Below are 25,173 nucleotides of genomic sequence, written 5' to 3'. Positions count from 1 at the left end.
GTTTGCCTCCCCTGCAGGTCTACACCATCAACCTGGAGTCGCGGTACCTGCTCGTGCAGGGCGTGCCCGCGCTCGGCGTCATGAGGGAGCTCGTGGAGCAGTTCGCGCTCTACGGCGCCGTCGAGGAGTATCAYGCTCTGGACGAATACCCGGCGGAGCCCTTCACGGAGGTCTACCTGGTAAAATTCCAGAAGCTGCAGTGCGCCAGGTGCCGTGCAGGGCAACGCCTGCCTCTCCTTACCCTTTGCACCGTAGTTACTTGTTGCCTGTTACGATCCTGCGGGTTTGAGGTGCCTCGCGCTCGCTGACGCAGTTTAATTTCCCTCAGGGTGGCCAAGAAGAAGATGGATGAACGGAGCTTCTTTGGTAGTTTGCTCCACGTGTGCTACGCCCCAGAGTTTGAAACGGTCCAAGAAACTCGGGAGAAGCTGCAGGATAGAAGAAAGTATATAGCGAGAGCAACAAACCAGAGAGGTTTGTGAGCAATTCCCCATGGGTCTGTGGTGGGTGGACTCCAAGGGCCAACAGTAAAAGAAAATACTTTGTTCAGCTGCTCCAAAAGCACATTTTAAATGCCACAGCAGCAGGACACAGATATCTTTTAGTATTTAAAGGGCTTTTTATTTGAGAGTGCAGGAAAGGACTAGAAAGGACTCTCTTTTGGGCTGAATTGATGTCTTTGACTCAGTAACAGGACTCTAGATCAGCCAGAGGACACATTTTGTGGATATATTCTGGAATATTCATGGAAGTATTTTCTATATTTAGAAGTAAATGTAATGTGCAGGCATAAGGTATATATGCACAGCCTTCTGCTCCTTACTCGTTTTCATCATCTGATATCCCTGGTATACCTTTTACAGGTATCCATGGAAAAAAAAGGCAAAAAAAAAAAAAAAACAGAAAAAAACAGAAACAGTTTTCTTCCAGACTTTCAAAGTTTCTGATGCATTTTTTGGTCTTTGGTTGATACAAAAACAAATGTGTGCAACAAGCAACGCGTAGCGCGTTGTTTCATTCCCTCTCCGTTCCCTTYTCCGGGTGTTATCTGAAATTCCCAACATTGGTCACGAAAATTTGAGGCCGTGTTTTCATCCTTGTTCCAGCTTTCTCAAGGAGAYCAAAGAGGAAAAAGTATTTTAAGGTGACCACACCCTGAACTTTTAACAAAAAACCTTCTCCAGTCTCTGCATTGGCACTGAGGGAAGCTGAAAACGGGCTGGGTTTGCCGGCTCTTAAGCAAGGGCAAGTTATGGTAGATGCAAACTGCAGAGAAGAGTCTTCTGGTGCTTTTAAACTTTGACCTAGCTTTAGATGACCATAGTGAAAGGGTGCTAAAATCACTGATTTTTAATATCAGAATATTGGCTTTCTGATGTTTCAAAATACGAGCTGTGTCTCTTGGAATCACAACTGCAGGTAAAAATCATTTTAACGTTAGAACTATTTCCAGCTTATTTTCAAAACTGCTGAAACATTGCTGCTCAGGCTTTCCTTACAAACAAGTAGAGTSTCTAGGCTGGAAACCTTCAGTTTGAAATGTAGGAAGAAAAGAATCACTGAAGGGTGCCTGGGAATCATTGGAACTGCTTCTGTAATTGCTGTGTATTAAGCTGTTTTTCTTATGTGGTAAAACTAGTAATGACAAAAATAGACAAGCTGCATTTTCTTCTTTTTTTAAGATCACTTTCTTGCAAAAAGAGCCGAGGGACCTAAGAGGATCATCCGGGAGAACTCTGGGTACGACGGCCRGCAGATTCCATCGGAATTCCCAGGAGCTGGTAACTGGGATCCAGSTCCTTGCTTTCCAGATTCTCACTTGGTCCCACAAAGCAGCGGATATCCTTCTAGGAATCATAATCAGAGCCAGTTTATGCTGCCCCAGAATGACAGTACCTGTGCTGAAACTTTGTGCTGCTCTGGTGCAAGCACACCCTTAACTCCGGATGCACAAGCGGGACGTTTCCCACCCCTTCCCTCGGCGCAGCGCCGAGCAGCTCCTGTGGACAATGGCATTGACAGGTTTCTGCCTCGGACAACTCACCTGCAGGAGCGTAAGAGGAGGAGAGAGGAAGGTAGCAGGTCTGCCCTCCTGGGAACGTACACGGACAGCACGGAAGTCACTATYGGGCCGCAGCTCCCGGCAGTGCCGAAGGTGGATATGGATGATGATTCTTTGAACACTTCAGCTGCCTTAATTCGAAATAAGCTGAAGCAGGTATGGATTCTGAAACTGGGGTATTTTTCACTTGCTCAAAAAGCATTCTGTGCTTATTCTCTGTAAAAGTAAACACCCTAAGATATCTTTATCCAGTATTACCAGCTCTTTTGTCATGCTAAATGTTATCTGGCCATTCTGCTCCGTACCTTTAACATCATTCCCAATTTCCAAAATTATAAATGTTAGTGCTATTATAAACTGTTTTCAGCTTTAAAAGTATCAGAGTATGGTCCTAAATGTTCCTTAGTAACTAACACCTTTTTCACAGGGGGAAGCATGCTAAGCCTGCAGGTAGCCCTACTGACTCTAGCATGGTCTTTTGACTTGTTTTTCAATCAAATCCAAGATATGAGTTACAACATCAGTGGAATACAGAAGTACAGTTACTGTGCTGACAAATTTCATGGTATAAAGCCTTTTACGGAGGATATTAACAAACTAGTTTACAGGTCAAACACTCCCTCTATAACTTGTGTTCGTAATAAGACAGTAAGAGCCTTCTTGAGTAGAACTAGACTGATGTGAGTTTGAAAACCTTTGGTCAAATTGACTTCAAGTATGCTAAACTTTACTTTGGAAACAAACCATCCATCACCATCTGTCCATCAGATTAATAATAGTCCATCACTGAGTCTCTGAATTCAGTTTGTGGGGCTAAAATAGAAAAGGGTATTGCTAACAGACTTATGTCTTTGGAGGGTTTTACCTCCTTTGCGTTGTGTTTCATGCTRTTTGCAGCGTGGATTTGTTTAGTTTTGTTTGTTTTTTTTACACCTCTCCCCCTTGTTTACAGACAATCTCAATATGAGTGTAGCAGCAATGATTCATCCTCCCACCACCAACCAAAATGCTGGATCGCTGACCTAAACTTAGCATCCAGAAGGGATCAGTGCAGTTTACTAAATGGAGATTTTTTTTCTCCCTGTGATCTAGGTGGCTGATTCTGTTTCAAGGACATCTGTGGAAGACCCTCAGGATAGCACAGCCAAGCCACTTGTAAAGCAAAGAAGAAGAATATAGATACTGCTGGCAGCATCTTCCTACAGTCTTCTTTAAATAATAATTTAAATAGATACATATATTTGGGAATATCAAAAATAAGATTTTATATTGCATTTCACAATAAGTCCCCGTTAAAATTGGTTTTTTTTTTTTTTTTTTTTTCCTGGAACAAAAGCTGTAGTGAACAGCTATAGAAATGGTACATACATAGCTGAAGCAAGCTTGTCCTATGTGCTTATCACAAAAGAACTGTATATAGTGCAAGCAATCTCTATTTATTCAGAAGCTTTTACAGTAAATGAATATTAAAGTTCAGAAAGTTTGGAGTTATTCCTGCTTTTGTTGCATCAGGAAGAATCRTGAAGAAAAAGAATTCTTACAAGAGTATTCCAGCAGTTGGAGCTACAGGTCAGGAGTATCCTGAAAAGTTTTCTTTTCGAATGCCATACTGCTCTGTTAACAAAACAAAAAAAACAAAACGCAGTAACTAGAGAGTTGAAGTTAGTCAGAAAATGGTGCTAAACTGAAACTCATAAGCAAACAGAGTCCTTAAACACGAGGGATATCTCAGTTCCAGTATTATTAAATTAATGATGTCACCACTGAAAGATCAGTCAAAACATCCAAGGACATTACTTTCTGGTAAGAAAACTAGCAAATTACTAAGATTTGGAGCACAGGTTTATGAAAATGTGTGCTTTAAGTTACAAGTCAAGAGTGGAAGCATTCTTGCTGTTCAGTTGTARGCATGGCTGGGTTTTGTTTGTAAAAAAGCTCAGAAAGGAAATCTGTTTGTTACTTTTGGGTTGGAAGGATATGTGAACAGATTTCTCTTAACAACAAAATTAGAGACCCAGAAAATACCCAACAGTCATGCAGACTGTTGCAACAGAGTGTAGAAGAAGGAAACGAGCCGAATGATTGCTACAATTGACCAGCCTTAGTACCAAGGTAAGTCTTTTCTCTATGTCTATTACAGAATATTAATTTTGACAGGAAAACATAAGGGATTTTTGATTAGACAGGAAGGGAAACAACATCAAAAAAGTATTTAACTTGGCATTTCCCAAGTGGCCCAGAGTCTTGCCAGTCTGCCCAGACAAGTCTCACATTTTGGCAGTGTCTGCTCTGCAGGTGACCGGAGCTGATAGAGGCTGCAAGTCCAGGCTCTGAGACTTTCCTGCTCTCCTGGAGTCTGCCAGGCAGGGGAGCTAGCAGCACATAGAGGGTTAGAGCAAATGAAAACTTGCCTGGTTTTCAACAGTCTCTCAGGATGTACCTAAGAACCACTGCAGATGTTTCAAAATATATTTTTTGCATCTCTTTTAAGCACTGTTAAATTGTGCCTTAAAACTGTAACGCAGTTCAAATAGAATCACAGTGGATTAATAAAAAGTTACACAAGAAAAACTCATTTTTAACCAGTTTGKCTTAATACAGAAGAAATGAGCATGCCCAAAGCTAACATGTTTCATAGAGAGAAGYTCTGCATATCAGAAGGTTGTTTTATATCCGGTGGTATCAGTTTCTGGCTGTTTAAGGAAGTGTTTGTGCCTGTGGAAGGTAGATAGGAACTCARCACATGCACATCTCGGAGGTGGAGCAATTTATCAGTTGCAGTCAGGAGGCCCCACATAATGACACATACTACCAAAATAGCTGCGTCCCCTTAACGGTGCCAGAGGAGGTATTTGCACATTCTTTTTAACTCAGAGCTTATCTACCTTTATGTCTGGCAAACAGGGTCCAAAGGCTTCTAAGAGAAGATTTTCCTCTCTTACAGCTTTTTCRAAGTCCAGAAAAGAAAGCTTGCCGTCATGATCATAGTCCTGCAAGAGGAGGAAGACGTTTTTGCAAAGGATGGTTACTTGGAGTARCTGGATTTACTAAACAAACAACAAAATCACATGGATTCAATTCTTGGTTAGCAAAGAGTAGCAAATTGCTAAGTGGTAACTTGCTGGCTGTGTGAGACAGCAGACTCAGCCCTGTGAAGAACGAAGGGTTAAGAGCTGCCGGTCAGCTCGGATGGGCTTGGGAAATGAGGAAGAGGGGGTTAAATAAAAAGATCGGGAAGTGGAGAGCTGATTTGAATAGAGATTTTTGAGCAATGTAGTAGGAGGAGAGGGGATATTTCTTGATGCATGGTGAAACAGCCCCTAGCTAATATGAGTGTTGAGACATATAGAACATATAGAATAAAACTTGACATATAGACATAAAGAATAAAACATATAGACATATAGAATAAAACTTGAGGATTATGTAAACTGCGTAAGTACTTTTAATTGTGAAATACTTAAAAAGTTCGCTTGGTAATAAAGTTACTGGAGATGCCCCGTAACACTGGAAGGAATACAGATTAGAATTGTCTGCTTTTGCTTTGATGGGGTGCATGTGTGTGTACACATGCATGTATGTATGTGCCTTAATGTATACCTAAAGTTTATAATACATGGATATAATGGAGTAGAATTTTGTGTCAGGATACAGGTCTGGGACTCATTAGATGTGGATTACATCTCTGGGTTTCCTTAGAAAGCTTGTGTAGCTTGTGTTGTACTTACCCAGCTCTGTGCCTCAGAATCCTGCAGTAAAGCAGTTAACTGATGGATTTATTTATTGCTCTAAGGTTCAGTAAGCAGATATTGGAAAGACACTCAAGTATCAGAATGGGAAGTTACTTACCATTTTCTTCAGTGTTATTTCCACTAAGTCCTTAATTCCCTCATCAGGATCTTCTTCTGAAGGCTGTTTGAGCAGACTATTTTTCAGCATATGAAACATTTCGTCTCGTGAAATGTATCCATCACCGTTCAGATCATAAACTTCAAAGCAGTCTTTTCAAAAGATAACTCAATTAAAATTTCATGCAAACTGTATCATTCACCATTAAAGTGATTAGAAAATATAAATTGTGCTTTATTACCATGTAATATTTATATTTAAAATATCTATCATATTTTGATACAATTTGATACATATTTTGATACAAAAGGAGTCAATTATCTCCTACTTATCCTTCAGAGTTAAAATCTATTTCTGTTTGGATATGTAATATACTCTACAATCTTCAGATTACACAAAATACAGTGACTTATTGATCTTAACTTCTTCAGGGGTAATTATTTAGATTATAAGCAGAGGTTCTACTTTAGAAGCCTGACTTCATAAAGGTGGCATGAAGTGTYCTCGGTGGAAGGGCTCTGAACCTACAAAACGTGGCCAGGCAGTTCAGAAGCTGCATTAGCAAAGGAGAGGGAAAAAGCAGAGCGAGTTGTCCTGGCACAGAAAGGACAAGTGAAGTATCCTTTAATGCCAATGGAARATATCTGTAACAACGCTTAAACATCTTGGTAATTTCTCTTCTTCCTATTTGTTTCTTCCTTTCTGGAAAAACAAACTGAGGACTACATTTTTTTTTTTTTTAATTTAATCTTAGTTTTTTGGAACTCTCCTRCCAAAGACCACACTGAAACAATCTGTCCCTGCATACATTTTTAGCCATTTACCCCAGGCAGCGTTTCTGTTGCATTGCACACCAGTATTCCTGAGCCCTTACCTCTGCTCGTTTCTGCAGATGTACATCCTGTGTAACACCCACACTTCATATTTTATTGCTTGTGGTTATGCTGATGTACTGAGTTACATCCAGGCAAACCTCCTAGTGCTGTGATATCCCAAGCTACCTTCCTGTGCACTGCTTTATGATGCATTCACATAGTGCGTGAGGGAGACAGGAAGCAATGCTCTGATTCCCTTTTTTTCCATCTTTTTTTTTTTTTTTTTTTTTAAATTCTGCACTTCTTGCCATCTTTCTTTTCCATCTTTCTTTTACTCTGGGTGTTCTCATCACCACCTTGCTAACAGATTCACAAGTTTCACTGAGTTTCCGAGCTGCAGCTGCTGCGGTGTCCTCATCTTGCCAGTGACTGTTGACGTGGGCCTCGCTTGGCTTGAGGAGACTGGATTATTAACCCAACACCAGCTTTGAGTTACATCCACTTATTTCTAACTTGTGCATGAACATGGACAGAAACATTTTGTCAAAACTATATACTGTAGAAGAAACTTGTGCAAAAGACAGATTTGTTTTGTTAGTGATAATTAAGGTGGCAGCTATGACAACAGCAATTTGCACACATTTATCTTAGAGAAACCATTTCAGAACTCAGCTCTGTGACACTACAACCTGCAGAGGAAAACTCAGGAATTACCAAATACCTTATAAGTGAAGAATAAATAATTATTAAAGTGATGAGCACTATAACTGCAATAGATGCAATGATCTACTTCTAAATACTGGCGTGCAGACGAGCCTTACATTTAATCTTTTCTTCCAAGGTCCCTCGGAGAAATACTGACAAGCCTTCCACCCACTCCACCACGCTGATGCAGCTATCGTTGTCTTTATCAAAGGCACGGAATACTGAGGAATGGAGCACGGAAGGATTTCGTTGAGGCAATAAGGAACACAAAGCAGTCTTTTCTTGAAATCAGCAAAAATAGGATTCTTTGCCTAAAGCTCTTTGCTTCAAAGTATGATTAAGCCTTAACAAAGAAGGGAAAGCCACTCCTCCGTCTGTTGATCTTCCTCTCTGGCATTCCATAGTCCTGCTAGGATAAGGCCCTGGATCTCCCACTTTCCTGACGCACACAACTACAGTACATATACCTTCACACTAGCATAAACCAAATAGCCTACATTATGGAATATTTGCATATAATAGAAGATTTTAATTACTACACTTCATCTCAGAAAATCTTGGAGAAAACTAATCCTACAAGTAACACAGAAAGTTTATTTCAAATATACCAAGATAAACACCCTTCTGTCTTGTTCATACCCAAATCTCTTTTTTTTCTCCCTCTTTCCTGTAATAACAAATATAACTGCAAATTCATTATCAGCACAGCCTGTAACACAGTAATTCAAATCCAAGGTATAATGCATGAAAACATCAGGTAACATCAATTATTAAATGTTAATTGGTAAGCTGGCTGCAGGAACACCTGTACAGAAAGCTGAAATACAGGAGCCAGACATCTCAGAAGTGAAAATAGCAGCTTTGCCCCTTTGCATTCATAMATCAGCCCCCTTTGTATGTGAGTGTCACAGTGATCTGCAGGGCTGGCTCCTCGTAACATGTTTTCCAGGGGATACTTGCCTTGCTGCACGAAATGACATTCTTGTTTAAATACATCCCCTGCTAGAAGAAAGGAGAGAGCTGGGCCAGGTGGCAGCGCTTCCTGRCAGGAGACTGAAAGCGGTGGAAGATTCATTCCCCTCCACAGCTTCACCAGGAGAAGCTTCACCTTTCTATCAGATGGTTTGTGATTCTGCCAGGGCCCTTGCTAACGTGTTCTATGCAGCTTGGAAGACAATATACATATTTCAAAATGCTAATGGTGGCTGCTCTTCTCACCTAGCTCAAAGGCCTGAGCAGAACCTGCAGGGCTGCTCCAGAGCTCCTAACAGCCCAGCTTTCTGGGACCTGCATGTGTGGGATGCAGCTCTGGACTGGCAGCAAGGCCCAGACCTCCCTGTGTAATCATCAGGGGAGAAGGAAAGTGACACCCTGCTGCCCTCCTGCCACCCAYGGAGGATGGCTGTGGTGAAGGCAGCTGCACTGGCACCACAGCCACCTGACCTGCACTTSCCCCTCCTGCCAGAGCGTGAGCTGCCCCACACGCAGGATGGGATGCTACCTATAAATAMAGACCCCTTTCAGGGAGCAGAACCCACACCTGACGCCTCCTTTGCTGAAGTGACGTGGATGAGAGGACACTGCTGCACCTCAGCTTGTCCCAAAGCTTCTGCGACAGAGAAGAGTGAGCTCTGCTCACTCCCAAAGCTTCCCATTTTCCCTCTGGTCAACAACGTGCCAATCTTCACCCCTCTGTGGGGCATCTGGATACTGTCTGCAAACTGTGCACTCCATCCCCTCACCAACTAATCTCACCCTTGAAACTGGGCAATCACTTAGAGCTAACGGAGCGACTGCCCGCGTGCGACTTCTGTCCTGTTCTCCCAAGTTACCCTGTCATCGGTAAGGATGCAGTATTTTTGCAGAAGAAAAATGAAGATCCAACAAAAAGATCAAAAACAAAGGAGTCAGCATCCGATGATCTGGCAAGCCTCAGTAAGGGAGTGTTTAAAGATCACCGTTGGAAAGCTCTTGTGCCTGACAAACCTTTGAACCTGCGGCCCTCACCTCTGTCCATAATCATGTCATCCATCATTCCAAAGGTGCAATGCAGGATGTTTCGGAACATGTTGCGATCCAAGCCAGCAGCAGCAGCAAATCGCTCCCTGGACTCGGCCGCGAGCGTGTTGAAGAGCTTGATGAGGCGCTCCACCTCCTTCCTGTTAACTGCGCGGCCAAAACACAGACAGGGGGTCGCATCTGGGCTCAGCAAATTCCCGCGCCAGAGCCCGCCCGCGGCGGACGTTCGGGGCTCCCGAGGCCGCTCGGGACCGACCCCCCTCCCCAGCCGCCCTCCCGCCGGCAGCTCCCGCGGTGCTGGGTGACGTCCCCGCCGCGCGAGGCGGGCGCGCGCGCTCACAGTGCCGCGCCGAGCGGAGCAGCGACTCCGTCAGCTGCTGCAGCCGCTTGCGGCTCATGGCGCCGCCGCCCGCCGCTGCCATGGCGACCGGTCACGCGGGGCGGCGCGGGCCAATGGGCGACGGCGGCGCCGCCCGCCTCGCCTTGGCGCGCACCAGGCGCTGAGGAACGGCCGTTTTACCTTTTTTTTTTTTTTTTTTTTTTTTTTTGTTCATTTTTTCCATAAATCACATGGAAAAACAAGCTGTCCCGTGCTACCCTCTCCTACCCTGAGTGTACACCAACAGCAAACCCTGAACTGCCTTCATCAGGCTTTACCCTTCAAGTAAAGAGAATGGCGCAGAAGGGCTCGCCCTGCCTTTGTCAACRTACTGCAAGCCGAAATATTTCCGTGGCGATATTAAAAGATTTTTGCTGTCACCTGAGAGAGCCTGGACATCCCTTAAGCACATACACCACTTCAGAAGTGCTGTAACAGGATTTGACTAAAGAAATGACACCAACAGATGGGCACAAAGAGCTGTATTTACAGTTAAAAATACATACCTCATGGTGCACATGGAAGCCTGGGGCACTCAAGTCCATTCGTGTTTCCTTCTAGCGCCAGCAGCGGTGCAGAAGTGAAAGGAGGTATCACACACAGTAGAACACTGATCACACGGTTCTTTGCTAGTTGCCTTTACCAAAACACTACAATTTAGGAAAAAGCAACCTGCCAAATCAAACCCCTTCTGTTTGCTGCATTKTGCCTTTATTTTAACCTCAATGATGCAACAGTCTCCAAAATCAGTAACATCAAGCCAACTGTATGAAATATTTGATTAAAATAGAGGGACGAAGTCATTGCTGCAAGTCAAGTGTTAATATTTTTCTAAGAACTTACTTGAAAATTCAGTTTCACTGTAGAATTGCAATACTGATTTTTCCACCCAGTTTTTAGCTATGGTTTGCAGACTAACAGACAGTTAATTGAGGTCTTGAACAATGTATTTGAAACATCTGTACACAACAGACACGAGTTAGAAGTTAGCACCTGTGCAATGAAACAGAAGTGGATTGTTAGTGCAACCCACCRTCTAGCTGAGCAGTGATTAATGGCTAACACAGCAGGCCTAGCAGTCAGTACTGCAAGTGGGAGACATAATGAGAATTTTACGTAAAATCCAATGGTTTATGGTCCTTCTGTATGTGCACTTTTCATTTAAAAGCTTTTTTTCCTTTTTGATGTCTGAAGGAGCTTAAAGTAAAACACCTTYATGGTTTAGGTGAAGATTCTGTAGCCCTCAAGTACAAAAATATAAATACAAACTGTTTAAACAGTATCTTTAATGAGATTCTGGCAGTATTTTTATATAACGAGACACATCACGTAACAGGTCTGCCACTGAACTTGCTTAGAGTAAAATCAGCTTCAATATGAAGCTGTTAGATATCAAAATCCCGCTTTTTACATGCTAAATATCTTCAGCAAGTGTGCATTTAAACACAGCAATGAACTTAACTTTAARAATAACTAAATACATACATGAAAGTCTGCATGTGGAACATAATTCATAAAACTGGTTACAACAAATGATTACCTGTATTTTGTTAATTTAAAAATGGTACAAAACATGCAAAACAACTCTAAAGATAAAGCAAAGAAATAAAGCAACCAGTGTTTGCCAGAAGTGTTCAATTAAACCAAAATTACATTAAATGAAAYGTGTCTTTAGTAGCAGAGATCTATTTCAAAGAAGCAGAGGTAAAGTCTTTAGTCTCTGAACGTCAGTTATGCTGCAAAATGTCATTGCTTTTGCTTAATGCAGAAGCACATGCTTAAGAGGCCTGGAACTGCTTATTCAGAAAAAGCCTGCTAGCAATAGTTGTGACCTCCCTGGAATCAGAGATGCTGCATGGATTAAAAACAGCAGAGATTTGCAAGGATCAAAGGCAAAGGCACCCTAGTTAGCCAAATGTTAGCATTCCCTTTTCCACAAGCATAAAGATGGTAATGGGGCAGATGCTCAACATTTCTACRAAGATAGCATTTTAAATGTCATTATTAAGTTCTCATTTTGCAAATGCCAAAAACAGGCATCAGCTTGTAAAAGTTTACGTACTATCTTAACCTGAAAGATGAATGTGGGATTTTACTTGTCCTGATTTACAAATTAAGACTATCACTAATATGCTTTTTAAAACACTACTTTTAGTATCTAAAAAGTTGACTCGTTTATTTTTCCAATATTTTACATCTTAGTTGGACTACTATCTCATATTGTTTCAAACATCTAACATTGTTATTTGGAATTTTATAAAAGTTGTACCCCATATATTAAGCAGCAGGCAACAACAATGATCTTTCCCAGCACAGCTGCACCTGGCTGGCTTCTGAAATATTAGGAATATTTCTAAAACACAGGAAAACTCATGCAGTTTGGTAAAGTTTGCCATCATTTCACAGTTTAAGTTTCCTTTAGTCATTGCACTTTTGTTGAAAGGATAGTCTTGCTTTTTTAATATTATTCTGAGTCTGAATTAGAACCAGCCATCTTCTTTTTCTTCTTTTTACCATGTTTCTTATGCTTCTTTCTCTTTTTTGTTTTGTCCTAAAAAAAGAAGTTAAAACAGAGGTTATTGTATGAGAAAACTGCCACCTATTACAGTTATCTAATGAAAAATGACAGCACTGAAAGAATCTCTGTATAATGACATTTCAAAAGACACTTCTATAAAAGCCTATTGAGTTATCCTAAYACCAGAAAGACAGTCCTTATTTCATCCAGTACTTTGTAGTATCATAAACAGCTTTCAACTTTTCTCCCTTGTGGTCTGGCTATTTCATGCCTCTCATCACTGTTAACTATTTTCTTTCTTAATCTTTTACATGATTTCAGTATTTTATATACTTCCTAGTCCGTATTAAGAAAGCATTTTGATAAGTAATGGTATCTTATGTATGTGGGAAATGACTGGAATGTTTACAGAYAAAAAAAAAAACAGGTGCTTGTATTTACAGTGCAATTAAACAGCTCAAGTGCACTTGGCTAGAACTGCCAGCACTGAGGCCTATTTAAAATGAAACAACATCATCTCGATTGTATATACAAATACACTCGAGTAAGGCTGTTTGGATTCAGTCCTGAAGTTACCATTCTGAACCCTGTGCTAGAGAAGCCAAGAGATACAATCCAGTGTTCTGGCAAGCGGAATTTCAATTTCAGTTCTTGAAAAGGTGTGATGTAATGCAAACAAAACAACCTAGGTATAAAAACTATTAGTTTTGTATACATTACCAACATGCAATTCTTTAGACAGTCACTAGAAATTACAGAAAACACCTTGTGTGATTATTAAAAAAAAAACAAGTTCCAAATAAATTGTATATGGAATATCACTGTTATTACTATGCTTCTTTTTGTTGGGTGACTTGTAAACTTTCTCTTTGCACTAACTTAACTGGACAGCTGAGGTGTCCGAGTTATGAGCAGTGCCACTGTGGGCTCTCTGGTAGTCAGCAGGGAGGGAAGGATTCAGGTATCTCCACCAGCGGGCAACTCAGATCTCAAAGTGACTCCACTCCTCATTGAAAGAACCTCAGGTAAATGTGATGAATCTGGGGCTCTGAAAAAATCACTGCTGAACCTCCATCTCACTTTTATCGACAGCAGATCAGCAACGTCCAAGTAAGAGGTTGCTAAAAGCTTTTTGTTATTATTACACTAGGACAGGCTCTGCAGAGATTGAGGCCTAAGGCTCTTTTCAAGCTCTCATGCAGGGGGCTTAAGAAGGGAGGATTATACACAGGACTCGGACACAGAACAGCACTACGGTCTTTGGGACAATCACAGACCTCCACATATTATAAAAATATACTTGACTTCAGGCAATAAATGTTAAACATATAAATCCCATCTCATATATATCTATTTAGGTAAACAGGAACACATTCTTCTTCTAATTACACAATTTAAAAACAAAGCTCAGGAATTAAGCGGAGAAATTATTAATTCATGTTAGAGTAGGTTTTTGCCATAAGACATTTGTATAACTGAAAAACTTGGAATTAGAAATTAACTAGCTATACCATATTTATATCCTAAAACTACAGTAACAATAAGAAGGATACTTGCTGTTGCCTTATCTTTCTCCTCATTGTTTTTCTTCTTTTTCGCTTGTACCTAAGAAAAATAAGATTTAATGGGGTAACAGGTTTGAAAATGCTATTTTAAGGGTTCAAGCTTTTGCTATGTATAAATGAGTGATGGCACAACAGAGGTAAAACATGCTGAACAATAATGCATGAAGAAACAAAATAACGCATAAAATTATCTATGTTATTTTCTACAACAAGCATGACGATAAGCATGCAATTTGTGAATGTTATGCTCATCACAAATTAAAAATTCCTCAAGAATAACCTAGCATTGTCTGACATTTTGTAATCCTACAGGGATAAAAGTCTTCTAAGTAACCAAACAAGGGTAAGAATAAGATTAATATGGCCATTTTTAAACCCAATGAAAAAAGGTGGCCAGTAAGTTTAACAATCCTGTTTATGCACAAACATTAGGGTTTACTTTACAGGATTTCACCTTATCAAGCAGCTGGCATGTTACTGAGTTCTAAAATACCTGTAAATATTTGAAAATTTTCAAGAAATATAATTCAGAATAATCTGTGTTAAGAATTGTACTGAGCAATTGTTACTACACGTTTTTAAAGAGAAAAATATGAACATCTCTGAATTTGCAGCACTAAGTTAATGGTTAAGAAAAAAGTCAGGTCCAGCAATGTACTGATCTAAGCTAGTTTTGTTCACTTAGGTGCATCAGGAAGCTAAAAGCATCGTAACATCTTGGAATTGAGGCTTCACACTGACCTGTTCTATTTGATCTGATTCTGATAAAGATTCTGATGATAAAGGTCCATCACCACGATCAGCCTTCTTCCTCTTCCTGTGATGATTTTTGCCATCCTACAATAAGTAAGTATATATTTGTTAGAAAAGCTCAGACTTTCAGATTTTGTAAAACTTGTTTCACAAGTTAGATTTAAATAGCAATTCTACATTATGAAACACTTGACACTATTGTGGGTTTTAAATTGATTACTCATCATCACTACCAAATTACTCAAATGTTTAATAACTGTTAAAATATGTGAATACAGGCTTTTTTTACGTATTGCTTCTTTTCCTTACCAATATACTGCAATCTTTTGTACATGAGAGAAAGAATGCTCCAACATAGTCTTATTCTAAATAAAAACACTGTGAAGGAGTGAACATTTGAAAATAAGGTGTTGTATAATTTTTAAGTACTACTGAGTCAATAGGGTGTCTCTGGCATGTACAAACTCTGCAGCTTCACATTCTTGCTTTGGTAATGAAATTAAAAGAGTTTCCTCTATATTCRTGTCCACATGAGTGAGCTGTCCCTGCCAGCTGCACCTTCAACATCTTCTACATAATCTCAGTATAATTAAAGGGCAACCTTTTCATTATTATTAAAATGTAGGTTCTGTATGAGATTACTCTCAGAAACTACTTTTTACCTTTCTCCCTTTTTAGGCCACCTTTGCCCTGGACCAGGCAAGGGGCAGGAGGCAGGTGTGATTCGAAAACAAGCTACTTTCTTCCATTCAATTTCTAAGGCTAGAAACTGAAAAATTTCTTACTGAACACCTTTTTGCAAGGTGTCATCACACATCTCAACCATCCTATCTAGTCTATTACAGGTACCAGAATCTTGTCTCTGAAGTACTCGGAAAATGAGTACTCAGAAAATCAGAAAACAGAGTTTGAGAGATTGGGCATCCTCASATCAAGATGACCTCAAGTTCCCCAGGACCCTGTGCCTTTGCAAGAGGCCTGAGGACATTATARGTTAACCAAGGTCAAGGCACTCAGCAGACACCTGGCTCTTCAAAGAGAAGCCACCCAAATTTAAAGGAGTTGCTGGTGAACTGGAAGCAGAGCAAGGAAAAATGGTATCCACACACTTGCCTTGCCCGGGGGACAACTGATACATYGAAATCAATATTGACAAACAATATTTTTCTCAGCATTTTTTCAAAGCTGAAATAATTACTATATATATAGTTATGACATTTAGAAAAAAAGTGTTCTGCTTGATCTTACTTAATTTCCAGCAAAAAGCTAGTTACCTACTAAACATCCCACTAAACTGTTTTCAGATCAATTTCACTATTCAAGCTAAAATTCGAAATATTAGCAAGCCACTGATCTGTGRCAGATTAGATACTTTATTGTTCACTCTCCTAACAAAAACACAGCAGTTTCCACTAGTTTCCACCAGTTACTAACTTGGGAGCTGAATCCAGCTAAAGTTCTACTCCAAACTGTGGGGTGCTAAGTATCTTCTAACTGTCTAGCCTTGGACAGTAAGTTTCTATATGTATAAATTGAGGTATTCAATATCAAAAGAGAGAAAAAGAATCAAGCTCCATTATACATGTAGAAAGCAGTTCTGAAGCAAGTATTTCAAAAGGAGATCTACCTTCTCTTTTTCATGGTCCTCCTTTGATTTTTTCTTTTTAATGCCGTCCTAAACAGAAAGAAGTAGTACACTATATGACAAAAACATTTCAGCAAAAAGCAGAAATTCCAAAGGCAATCTGACCCAACACGTTCCCTCCTATAGCAAAGGTCATTCTTCAAAGCTGCTCTTTTTATCTTGCAGTTAGCAGCAGCAATAGGAAAGGAAAAGTCACATAATTTGGGGCAACTGCTGATGACCTGAAGCAGCAGCATGAAAAGGTCTCTATGGAACCAGGTAATAGAGTATTTGCTGAGAGCAGAACATGCAGCCTCTCAAAAGAAAACCAGCTACCACTGTTGTGAGCRTGTGCTCAAGCCCTCATTATCACAAATGGATAGGGGCAGCAAAGACAGATTCATTGTAATTAATACCACACAAGTAGAGGTGTTTCAGTGAAAAACTGGAATTAAGTGTAAATTAAATAAATTAAGTGTTAAAGAAAAAAAAAGATAGATTGCCTCAACTACCTTTCCACTTTCCCATTCATTGCCTAAGCCAGGCCATGTACATCACAAAAAGAAACCCTCAGTTTAATATTTGTTCCAACACAGACCAGCTCTTTCCAGTTACTTCACAAGGAAGTACCACTGATACCCTCAGTATCTTCACTTTCAGTAAAATAACACATTCACAAGATGTTCACAGAATATTTTCATTTTTAGGAGTATTAATGTGTTAATTCAATGGGTTAAACATTTGAACAGCACAAAAACTGCACATGCCTGAATTCAGAAAAACAGCCAGAAATTGTCAGAATAATAACCTTATCTTCTAAAGCTCAAATTAATTCTGCCTGACASCATCTGGAAGGTACATGTAAAACTCAGTTATAGTAAGAATGTATGGCTTTAAATTTTGGAGATAGAAAACATTCACTTGCAGAAGCCATAAATGCCTGTGTCTTTATATCATAGATCAAAAGAGATGTGCAGTGTGTTACTCTTGGGATGTTTACCTTGCTGTCGGACTCGGACTCAGAAATCGAGCTTGCTGAAGACCTCCGTGAGGAGCGATACTTCTTTTTCCTTCTTTTTTTCCCTTGCTTTTTATCCTGTACACACATACACACACAMAAAAAAATCACAAAGATAAATTTATATTCATTAGATATTAAAACATTGCATTAAATTCACATTTCCTATGTGTATTCRTGCTGAGGAATAAAGCATAGCGTAATTGATTCTTTTGGAGAACACTCATAACCTTTTTGCTTTAAAAAAAAAAAAAAGGAGAGAAAAATCCAGGTTCTCCAAAGTCTTTTTATTTTTTTTTATTAATTTTTTTTTATATATAGATGTATGCTACAGATTTTTATCTGCAACAAAGATTCTTGCTGAAAAGTGCTATTTGTGCTATAACAYGCTTATATGAAGGATTCTGATAAAAACTAACAAACCAACCCAACTGCATCAAAATTAAGTATTTTTATGTAAAACAAGTCCTCACAAAATATGTTAAAACAATATATTTCACTAATATATTAGAATATATTAGTGAAATAGCCACTGTTTAATCTGATTTTTCTATTAAATGTTCTTTGACATTCAAATGAATTCTGCAGTCCTATCCATTTGCTGTCTGATGTATCACATATATTTCCTCATTTTTCTAGACAAGAGAGCATGAGCCTCATTAATTGAAAGCTGGGACTGTTTAGCCTGGAGAAGGCTTGGGGTGAAATCGAATTAAAGTTCCATCCTTGCAAGTCTACCTTTCCCTACTGTTCAAGTTTGTTTTACATACATAATATGTAAAATTGTGGCCAATATTTGCTTCATCTTAGTGACTGTGACATAYTAGCTAAAATGTTTATATGCCTTTTCTCGCTCTTTCTTTACTTGAAACGAATCTATTATATTTTCTCCTAGAGTGAGAAGGGAACTCTGTAATAGCAAAGAACAAAAATACTTCAGCTTAGCCTGCTGAGAACATTACAAATGTGTAATTTCACTGAAAATGCAAAACACGGCAGGTTCTAATAAGTTTAGCCTTACCTCATCTTCTGAATCAGATGCACTGCTGGAAGAATCAGAGCTTGATGAAGAAGAAGATGAAGACAACTTGACCAAACACAACAAAAAAGTGAAGCTTGTGAGATGCAGCATTTTGTCTAGCAAACAGTCAGAAAATCACCCAACCACATCCTTTCAAAATCTSTTCAAAGTATTATGAATTAAGCTTTTAAGAAGTTGATCTTGCACAGGCTTTCTTAAATGAAACTGTAAAAAGTGATTTACTAACATTTTTAACATAAGAGCATTTACTGCTATTTTTCTTTATTTAAACATACGTAAAATTCTTCTTGTACAGAATGTCCCCTTTTTTAAATAAATTAATGATTTTATCATATAAATTCAAGATCAGAGTTACACTCTCTTTCAAAGAGACCCTGAATGACAAAGAGAAACAAGCCGAAAACCAAAAAAGTTCAGAAAACTGAAAACTTTGCTCACCCTACTAGATTTCTTCTTTTCCTTTTTCTTTTTCTTAAAAAGAAAACAAAACAATTATTATTTTGGCATCACGTCCTTTTGCTGTGCATTTCAGTTCATGTTCTTCAAAACTGACTTTTAAAATATTTTTACGACATTCTGCATTGGCAGTAGAGATGATAAATCCAGTTCAACACAAACTGCACTAAGTTGAAAATCACTTACTTCTTTCTTTTTGGAGGAGCTCTCACTTCCACCCAGTAATTTCTCCCTATGTTTTTCCAGTTCTTTCCGCCAATTCTGAAAACAAACAGAAAACACAAGCAAAACAATGGCATCATCATTATGACAAGTTTTATTAYGAGAAGCTTTCTAAAATCTTGTCCTATACCTAAAGCTATAAAATTTTCATAAAACTTGTAGAAAATAAATCACATATGCTAGTAAACCAAGGTTAAGATACATTTCACAGAAATTTGTTCAAGCATCATGCTAGCTTGTAACTTAAATACCCTGGTTATTTGAATTTCACAGGTGGCCATTTACCTTGGATTTGGAGGCCATCATTAAYGGTATGGTTGTTGCCTGCATCACAATTTTCCCAATACAGCTCTTCAGAAAAGGGAAAGCACTGCCACAAAAACTGGTACTTTGTCTCAGTCGCCTCAAGCAACATGGGAACGCTACTTCTGGCTCTTCTTTGATGCATGGGTGCTTCTGTCAGCGCCAGTAACTATTAGTTACAAGTTATCACAYGTACCTTCACAGAAAAGCTCTTGTTTCCATTAGGCCAAGTGCGCTGCACAAATAACAGACTCCTGTTCCTGTTTGCATGAAAAGCCCCCCACAAACTCCCTAGGTTTATCCCAAATGCCACTTTCAGAGGCTCCGAGACATTTCCAACCGCACCATACTGAGAGTTGTTTCAACCTGTGCATGCCATCTCCCCCAAGGTGTTGTGTTCTCCCTTTTCTCATTTTCATTATTCTCAGTCTCCCTTTTCTCACAACTGGCAGGCACTGGTAGGGTGCTGGCAGAGCAACGACAACCACACGTGGTGCTGCAGGAAAGGCCTGGCAGGAACTGGGCTGCATGACCCATGCGTGGCGAGGAGACAGCTCCTGTTAGCCTGCTGCCACCCTTGGGTGCTGCAGCAGGTTGGGACCTTGGCACCCCACTGCCTGGAGCCGCCTCAGGGCTCTCCGGGAACTCACGCCGCCAGGTGGGAGCAGTCTGCGCCAACGCGGGGTTTTGCAATGCAGCTGGAAAGCTGATTCCCCCAGAGCAGCATCCCATGGCCATGCAAACACCGGCGTTGCTTCTTGGGCAAAAAGGTGTCACGGGAGCAGATGCACCATGTCCCCTCAGGAACAAGGAGGGAGCCTAACTGAGTTCAACCAGAAGCTCTCATACAATGATGAGGACTATTGCTGAGAGCTTATCCCAAGACACCAGAACCCACCAAGGAAACAGGTAGTTAAATTCGTTTTGTGACAATTTCTTCGTAGACATAAAACAGGAGTTACAAATTAAAYATGTTTCTTGCATCATGCACATCTCCGATAGGTACTGCACACATATATTAGAATGGCTCAATTTATAGTAGGAACCTGCAAAGAAGGTAGCCAGCTTGGAAAAGCAGTGGAAGAAGTGCTTTCTAGTCCTGTTTGGACATTCAAGACCCTTCTTTGTATTTTACTTTGGTGGTATTTGTACATTCCCCACCAAAGAACTCAATTCCCAGTAATACTCCTCTTTGGACTGTAACCTTAAGCAAGTACCTTAGGCAAGTGAGGATTAGAAAAAGAGACCTGGGTTTCCCATACTGGAAAATRATTTAGTTTTATTTCCTTATACTAATACAATTATGCACATGCATGTATTTGTCTGAGAAGTTCAAATTTTATTCAGCAGCATTTTTCAAAACATATGAAATGTTTCTCTGAACGCTTTCCACTGTTAAGGGGTAATCTTAACATCTGATATAAACACAACAAAACTTTCATTTATTAAAAGCTTAAGTGTAGTATTATAAGTACTTAGTGAGATTAACAATAATGGAAGAAAGTAATATATCAGATAGGACGGACAGAATATTAGCCTGATATTAATCACATTACAAACCTCATTCATCTTTTCTTCAAACTCAGCCAAAGCCCTGGATCCTTTCTTTTTCTTTTCTAGTTGTTCCTTTACTTCTTCCCTATACAAAAAAAAGATGATACACCAATATTAATTTTACTTCCACTATTAAAAATACTTTCTTCTTTGTTTCACTTCAGATAAATATCTAAGCTTTTCTAGGATTTTTTTTTTTTTTTAAATGAAGTTCAGCTTTAGATGAGCTTCTATTAAAAAGACCAATGACGACAACTTAAAACATTCTGTGTATAGCAACCTAACCCTAAAAAGMTAAGCACTATAGATAAATTCCTCTGAGAGAACTAAGAACTAAAGCTAGCTTTGCAGCTAGGTAAATTCTGCTCTAATTTCCTATTAAAGAAGATAAAACAGAGCAAATATAAAATAAGTTGTTGAAAAAAAATGCAGCRATGTTTAAGAGACAACTGGGTAGGGTGAGCTTCACTCTAAAAATACACCAGCATATTGCTTTTCTTGAGATAACTTTGCTGAAAAAGATGAATATATCTGCTGCCTTTAAGTATCAAAATTCACAAAAGAGAGAGAATGACCAACAACTTCCTCCTGTGAAGAAGTGTTGCCAAATATCTAAAGCCAAATGAGATATATCATTCAAAATGGAATTTTTTTTTTTAAAAAAGAAGACTCTGTACAGATTTGGAAAAGAACATCTTGGCCAGAGATAATGAATCTTTAAAATGCATTACTGTGTGTTCTGGGAAGGAAGTAACTGTGTCATTTTAGTAAGAAAGACCAAAGCTTTTATTCAAAAGGTCAGGAAGGCAGACAAATATTGCCACTTACCACGTYGGTCTTGGCCTGTTCAAGTAGTCTTGAATTGTTGGTCCTGAATTTGGGGCAGGACCTCGTGCTCTGGCCATAGCTATAGGATTCATATAAGCCTGAATATGAAAAACAAGCAAATAAAAGAACATAAACAAAAATCATTAGCTAATTAGTTATACTATACAAACAAAACCTTTTCCTTTTTTGCACAGCCTTTCTCACACACTGAAAAGAATTTCTGAGTTGTTTCTAAAAATACTAAGTATTTATCTAAACCAAAATGATTCAGTCTGACAGAAAGACTTGGAAAAACTCTTTCAATTTGGAGTCACAAATTGGCAAAAAGAACTCAATTATAAAAATTCATCCACATTTTTACAAAAATCTCCCCCAATGAGAAACACTTTTGAAAACTGAATGCAGTTTTATGACTGCTGAAATATTATTTCTGGGGATAAGAAATAAAAAATTAGTTTTAGCTCTCTTACTCTCTGGGATAACCTATATTTACACTTTTAATGTTCTGCTGAAAATCAGAGACAGAAGGAGGAACAAACCTGGAATAAGTTAGCTTTAGCTCACAAGGTTCTTGCTTTAACACTAAAGCAAATAAGCTGTAGTGCTCTTCTATGATAATACATATGTGAAACCCCTTTGCCAAAGGCCTGAGGGAAAATGTACTTGAATAATACTATTGCTTCGATCTGTTAGATTATTATTAGCCAATTTTTACAAACATTCCATATTACAAGCTTGTGCTTTGTCTTCACACTCACTTTAAAATATGTAATATCTTAGAGCAGTAAAACTTAAAAAAATAAAACCCCAAACCTACAGCATCAATTAATGAAAAAAATMTATTCTAGAAAAGAGTTTGTTTGAAGAAATCTTACACTGATTTATTGATATGTCAGTTATACTTGGTACAAGCAAAAGGGAGATATGTTCGTATCTTAGGCAGAGATGTAAGTAAAGTTATCATCCTGTAAGCTGCTGTTAAGTATGAGAAAAATGGGTTAAGATAATTGCAAAGACAAGTTCATATCCCAGAAGTGACAAGATGAAGATGACTTGATCAAAAGTGCTCCTGGAATATATTTTACCAGCAACTCATTACATAATCCAACAACCTTCCCTAGAACCTTGCTCTGTTTATGACCAAGATGGAATTAGTGCCCACGTCGTGAGAAACACCGTTCCTGAGTTTAGTTTCTCATCACCCCTACTTATTGTGTATTACTCAAGCCCTTCTCCGATGACTTATCTGGTTAATTTTCCCAGGGGCTTTTATCACTGCAGCATCCCAATACTTCACAGTTTACTTTTGCAGAACATAGGATAAACTTTGTACTGTCTGCAGTTTAGCGATGAGAAACAAAAAGTAAAGCTGTGAAAACATCCACCAGCTTTTATTGAGATCAAATTATTTTTTTAATAGTTGTTAACATTGGAGACATTTTAATTTCAAAGCAAAGATTCAACTACGTGTGTGGCTTTTACATGTCTGGTACCACTTTTTCTTCTTACCCATAAAGACCATAAAGTTCAGAAAGCACCACAATACACAGCTGGTGACCATTTGTGAAAGTTTTGAACAACTTTCCTCACATCACAGGAACCCTGTAAGAGGCAAAGAGCAGATCCAGGTCTCCTCATCCCCTGCAACACTCAACCACCTTAATCATTCAACGATTTCTTTCCTTCCTGCCTCATTCATGTGCCTGCACGATCACATATCCTGCAGTATCAGACGGGGAGGGAGCCCRGAGACAACATGGCCTTCGGCAGGCACAATGGAAACGCTCCCCACACCAAACCTGTCTCACAGGCCAYCAGCTCCGGGCTGAAGCAAGAGGACTATTTTTCAACTCAACTGTTGGCAACTCTTAGGGCTGCATTCTGGGGCATTTTGTTCTTTCTAAGGCACACACAAATGTTACATTGCATGGGCCAGTATCTAAAGTCTGTCCATGTGAACTAGTTTAATCTCAGCGTGGCACCTTCTTTTGTAGCCATGTCTTATGCACTTGAGTAGCAACTACCTTACAGACCTGTATTCACATTTAGCATTTTTAAAAATAATATAAAACAGTAAACAAGGTTTCTTATTTTACAGAGTAAAAAAATTACACTGTTGTGTAAATTAAACTTACTCTGAATGGGAAAGAAGTTATTTTAGAAAAACGAGGAACCAGTATCCGAGCGCTCTTTACATTAAACAAGCTAATTTTGCTGTATTAGGTACATTTTCCTTCTTCCTACCTCCTCCAAGGGCCGCCTGGAGAYGAGGTGGCGAACTGCTCCTAGCCAGCAGGACGCTTGCTCTTCGGGCAGCAAGCACRTAATGCCTAAATATTGTTTACTGTGCTTTGGGAAGCGCACGTCTTAAAATACATTCTTAAAATTTCAAAGGGGTTTGTTAAAGAACAACGATTTTACTGATATTTTGGGGATTACTTACGTGACTTTGCCAAACTACATTTCACCAGGCAGAAAGAGCACAGATTTGCACTATCAACAAAGAAAGTGCTTGTCCAAACAYTTAGTTTCTTTCTTTGGCAGTCTGCTCAAATGGTAATTAAAAGACATTTGTTTTATATCTTTCTTGGTCACGAAAAGCACAAGATACCTTCAGTCAATTGGGGATCTATGTGCAAGCAAGACAACCTGTTACTGCCTTGCAAGACTCCTGAAGACATGAAAAACAAGCTTAATTTCCATCTCCAGGCAGTCAAAATGATGGTGCCTTTAAAAAGGGACATGAGGAGGAGTTATCAGGTGGGAAGCTGTACAGTCATATGAGAAAAGCCAAGGAGTATAATCTGCATTAGCAGCCATCACGGCATAAAGAGCCTCATTTGGCAAAATAAAGCTTTACTAGTGCGACTAAGGGCATTCCTTGCTGCAGTATAAATATATATATATGTATGTATATAAATAAGGGACACCCAAACTGACATATAAACATTACAACAGAGCAATAACAATTTAAGCACAGGCCCAGCTCTGCAGTCCAACACCCCATCCCTTCTCCCTCCAACTCCATTATTTTGCTGCCCCATTAAAGGCACTTTGTCACACACTCGCACACTGCATACTCCCATCACGTGYGTAATACAGAGCTCCTGCAAGGTGAGCAAGACACCTCCTTAAAACATACCAGGCTATACTAGAAACAGACAAAGGGTGGGGACAAACATAAAAGTGTGCAACTGATTTTTCCCTCATTAGTAACTTGTACCTTACTACACTTTTATRCAAAACACAACCGTGAGATGGTTAACTGGCAGTGGAAAGCTGAAGCAGAAATATCAGCGAGGATGTTTCACGTGGAGGCATTTAAGGGCCCGTACTTCAGTAAGGGCACTAGCTACCGCTGCCAATACCCGTATCTTGCGGTGTATTTTCCAGTGGGGAGCGGGCCGGCAGCCCGGCCACCCGAGGGGCCGCAGGGCGGTACCGGCACCGGCCCCGCGGGG

At 39.5% G+C, this 25,173-nt stretch overlaps 3 protein-coding genes and 1 long non-coding RNA gene across 4 annotated transcripts in view; 2 read left to right on the top strand and 2 right to left on the bottom strand.

Annotated features, from left to right (window-relative positions):
* Window positions 1–8: 8 nt before the first annotated feature.
* On the top strand, window positions 9–3,372 carry RBM48 (RNA binding motif protein 48; the record flags this gene model as incomplete). Its single annotated transcript, XM_026039369.1, has 4 exons — window positions 9–208; window positions 329–474; window positions 1,683–2,218; window positions 3,155–3,372. Coding segments are annotated over 4 exons (969 nt in total), but the record flags the coding sequence as incomplete, so codon positions are not given.
* Window positions 3,373–3,433: 61 nt separating this feature from the next.
* On the bottom strand, window positions 3,434–9,848 carry EFCAB1 (EF-hand calcium binding domain 1). The gene is made up of 6 exons (XM_026039463.1): window positions 9,791–9,848; window positions 9,439–9,597; window positions 7,548–7,652; window positions 5,912–6,063; window positions 4,948–5,052; window positions 3,434–3,676 (listed from the first exon to the last, which is right to left on the bottom strand). Exons 1-6 carry the CDS (start codon window positions 9,846–9,848, stop codon window positions 3,626–3,628), a joined length of 630 nt encoding a protein of 209 aa, XP_025895248.1. The 3' UTR covers window positions 3,434–3,625.
* LOC112947384 lies at window positions 3,696–5,866 on the top strand. The gene is made up of 2 exons (XR_003249399.1): window positions 3,696–4,174; window positions 5,007–5,866. It is a non-coding gene; the product is annotated as an uncharacterized LOC112947384 (long non-coding RNA).
* Window positions 9,849–13,797: 3,949 nt separating the features above from the next.
* The window catches only part of FAM133B (family with sequence similarity 133 member B), an 18,842-nt gene continuing 7,466 nt past the window's right edge, over window positions 13,798–25,173 (bottom strand). The window contains exons 3-11 of the mRNA XM_026039368.1: window positions 21,713–21,810; window positions 20,891–20,969; window positions 18,992–19,066; window positions 18,779–18,820; window positions 18,329–18,394; window positions 17,290–17,385; window positions 16,293–16,340; window positions 14,654–14,749; window positions 13,798–13,952 (exon numbers count right to left, since the gene is read on the bottom strand). Of these exons, the coding sequence (XP_025895153.1) occupies window positions 13,845–13,952; window positions 14,654–14,749; window positions 16,293–16,340; window positions 17,290–17,385; window positions 18,329–18,394; window positions 18,779–18,820; window positions 18,992–19,066; window positions 20,891–20,969; window positions 21,713–21,810 (708 nt within the window). The 3' untranslated portion in view covers window positions 13,798–13,844. The remainder of the gene's footprint in view (window positions 13,953–14,653; window positions 14,750–16,292; window positions 16,341–17,289; window positions 17,386–18,328; window positions 18,395–18,778; window positions 18,821–18,991; window positions 19,067–20,890; window positions 20,970–21,712; window positions 21,811–25,173) is intronic.

This window comes from Nothoprocta perdicaria, unplaced genomic scaffold (assembly GCF_003342845.1).
Source record: "Nothoprocta perdicaria isolate Ctin4 unplaced genomic scaffold, notPer1 scaffold_23, whole genome shotgun sequence".
Lineage (NCBI taxonomy): Eukaryota > Metazoa > Chordata > Aves > Tinamiformes > Tinamidae > Nothoprocta > Nothoprocta perdicaria.
Note: the sequence above shows the minus strand (reverse complement) of the source record. Positions and strands in the feature narration are given on the sequence as shown.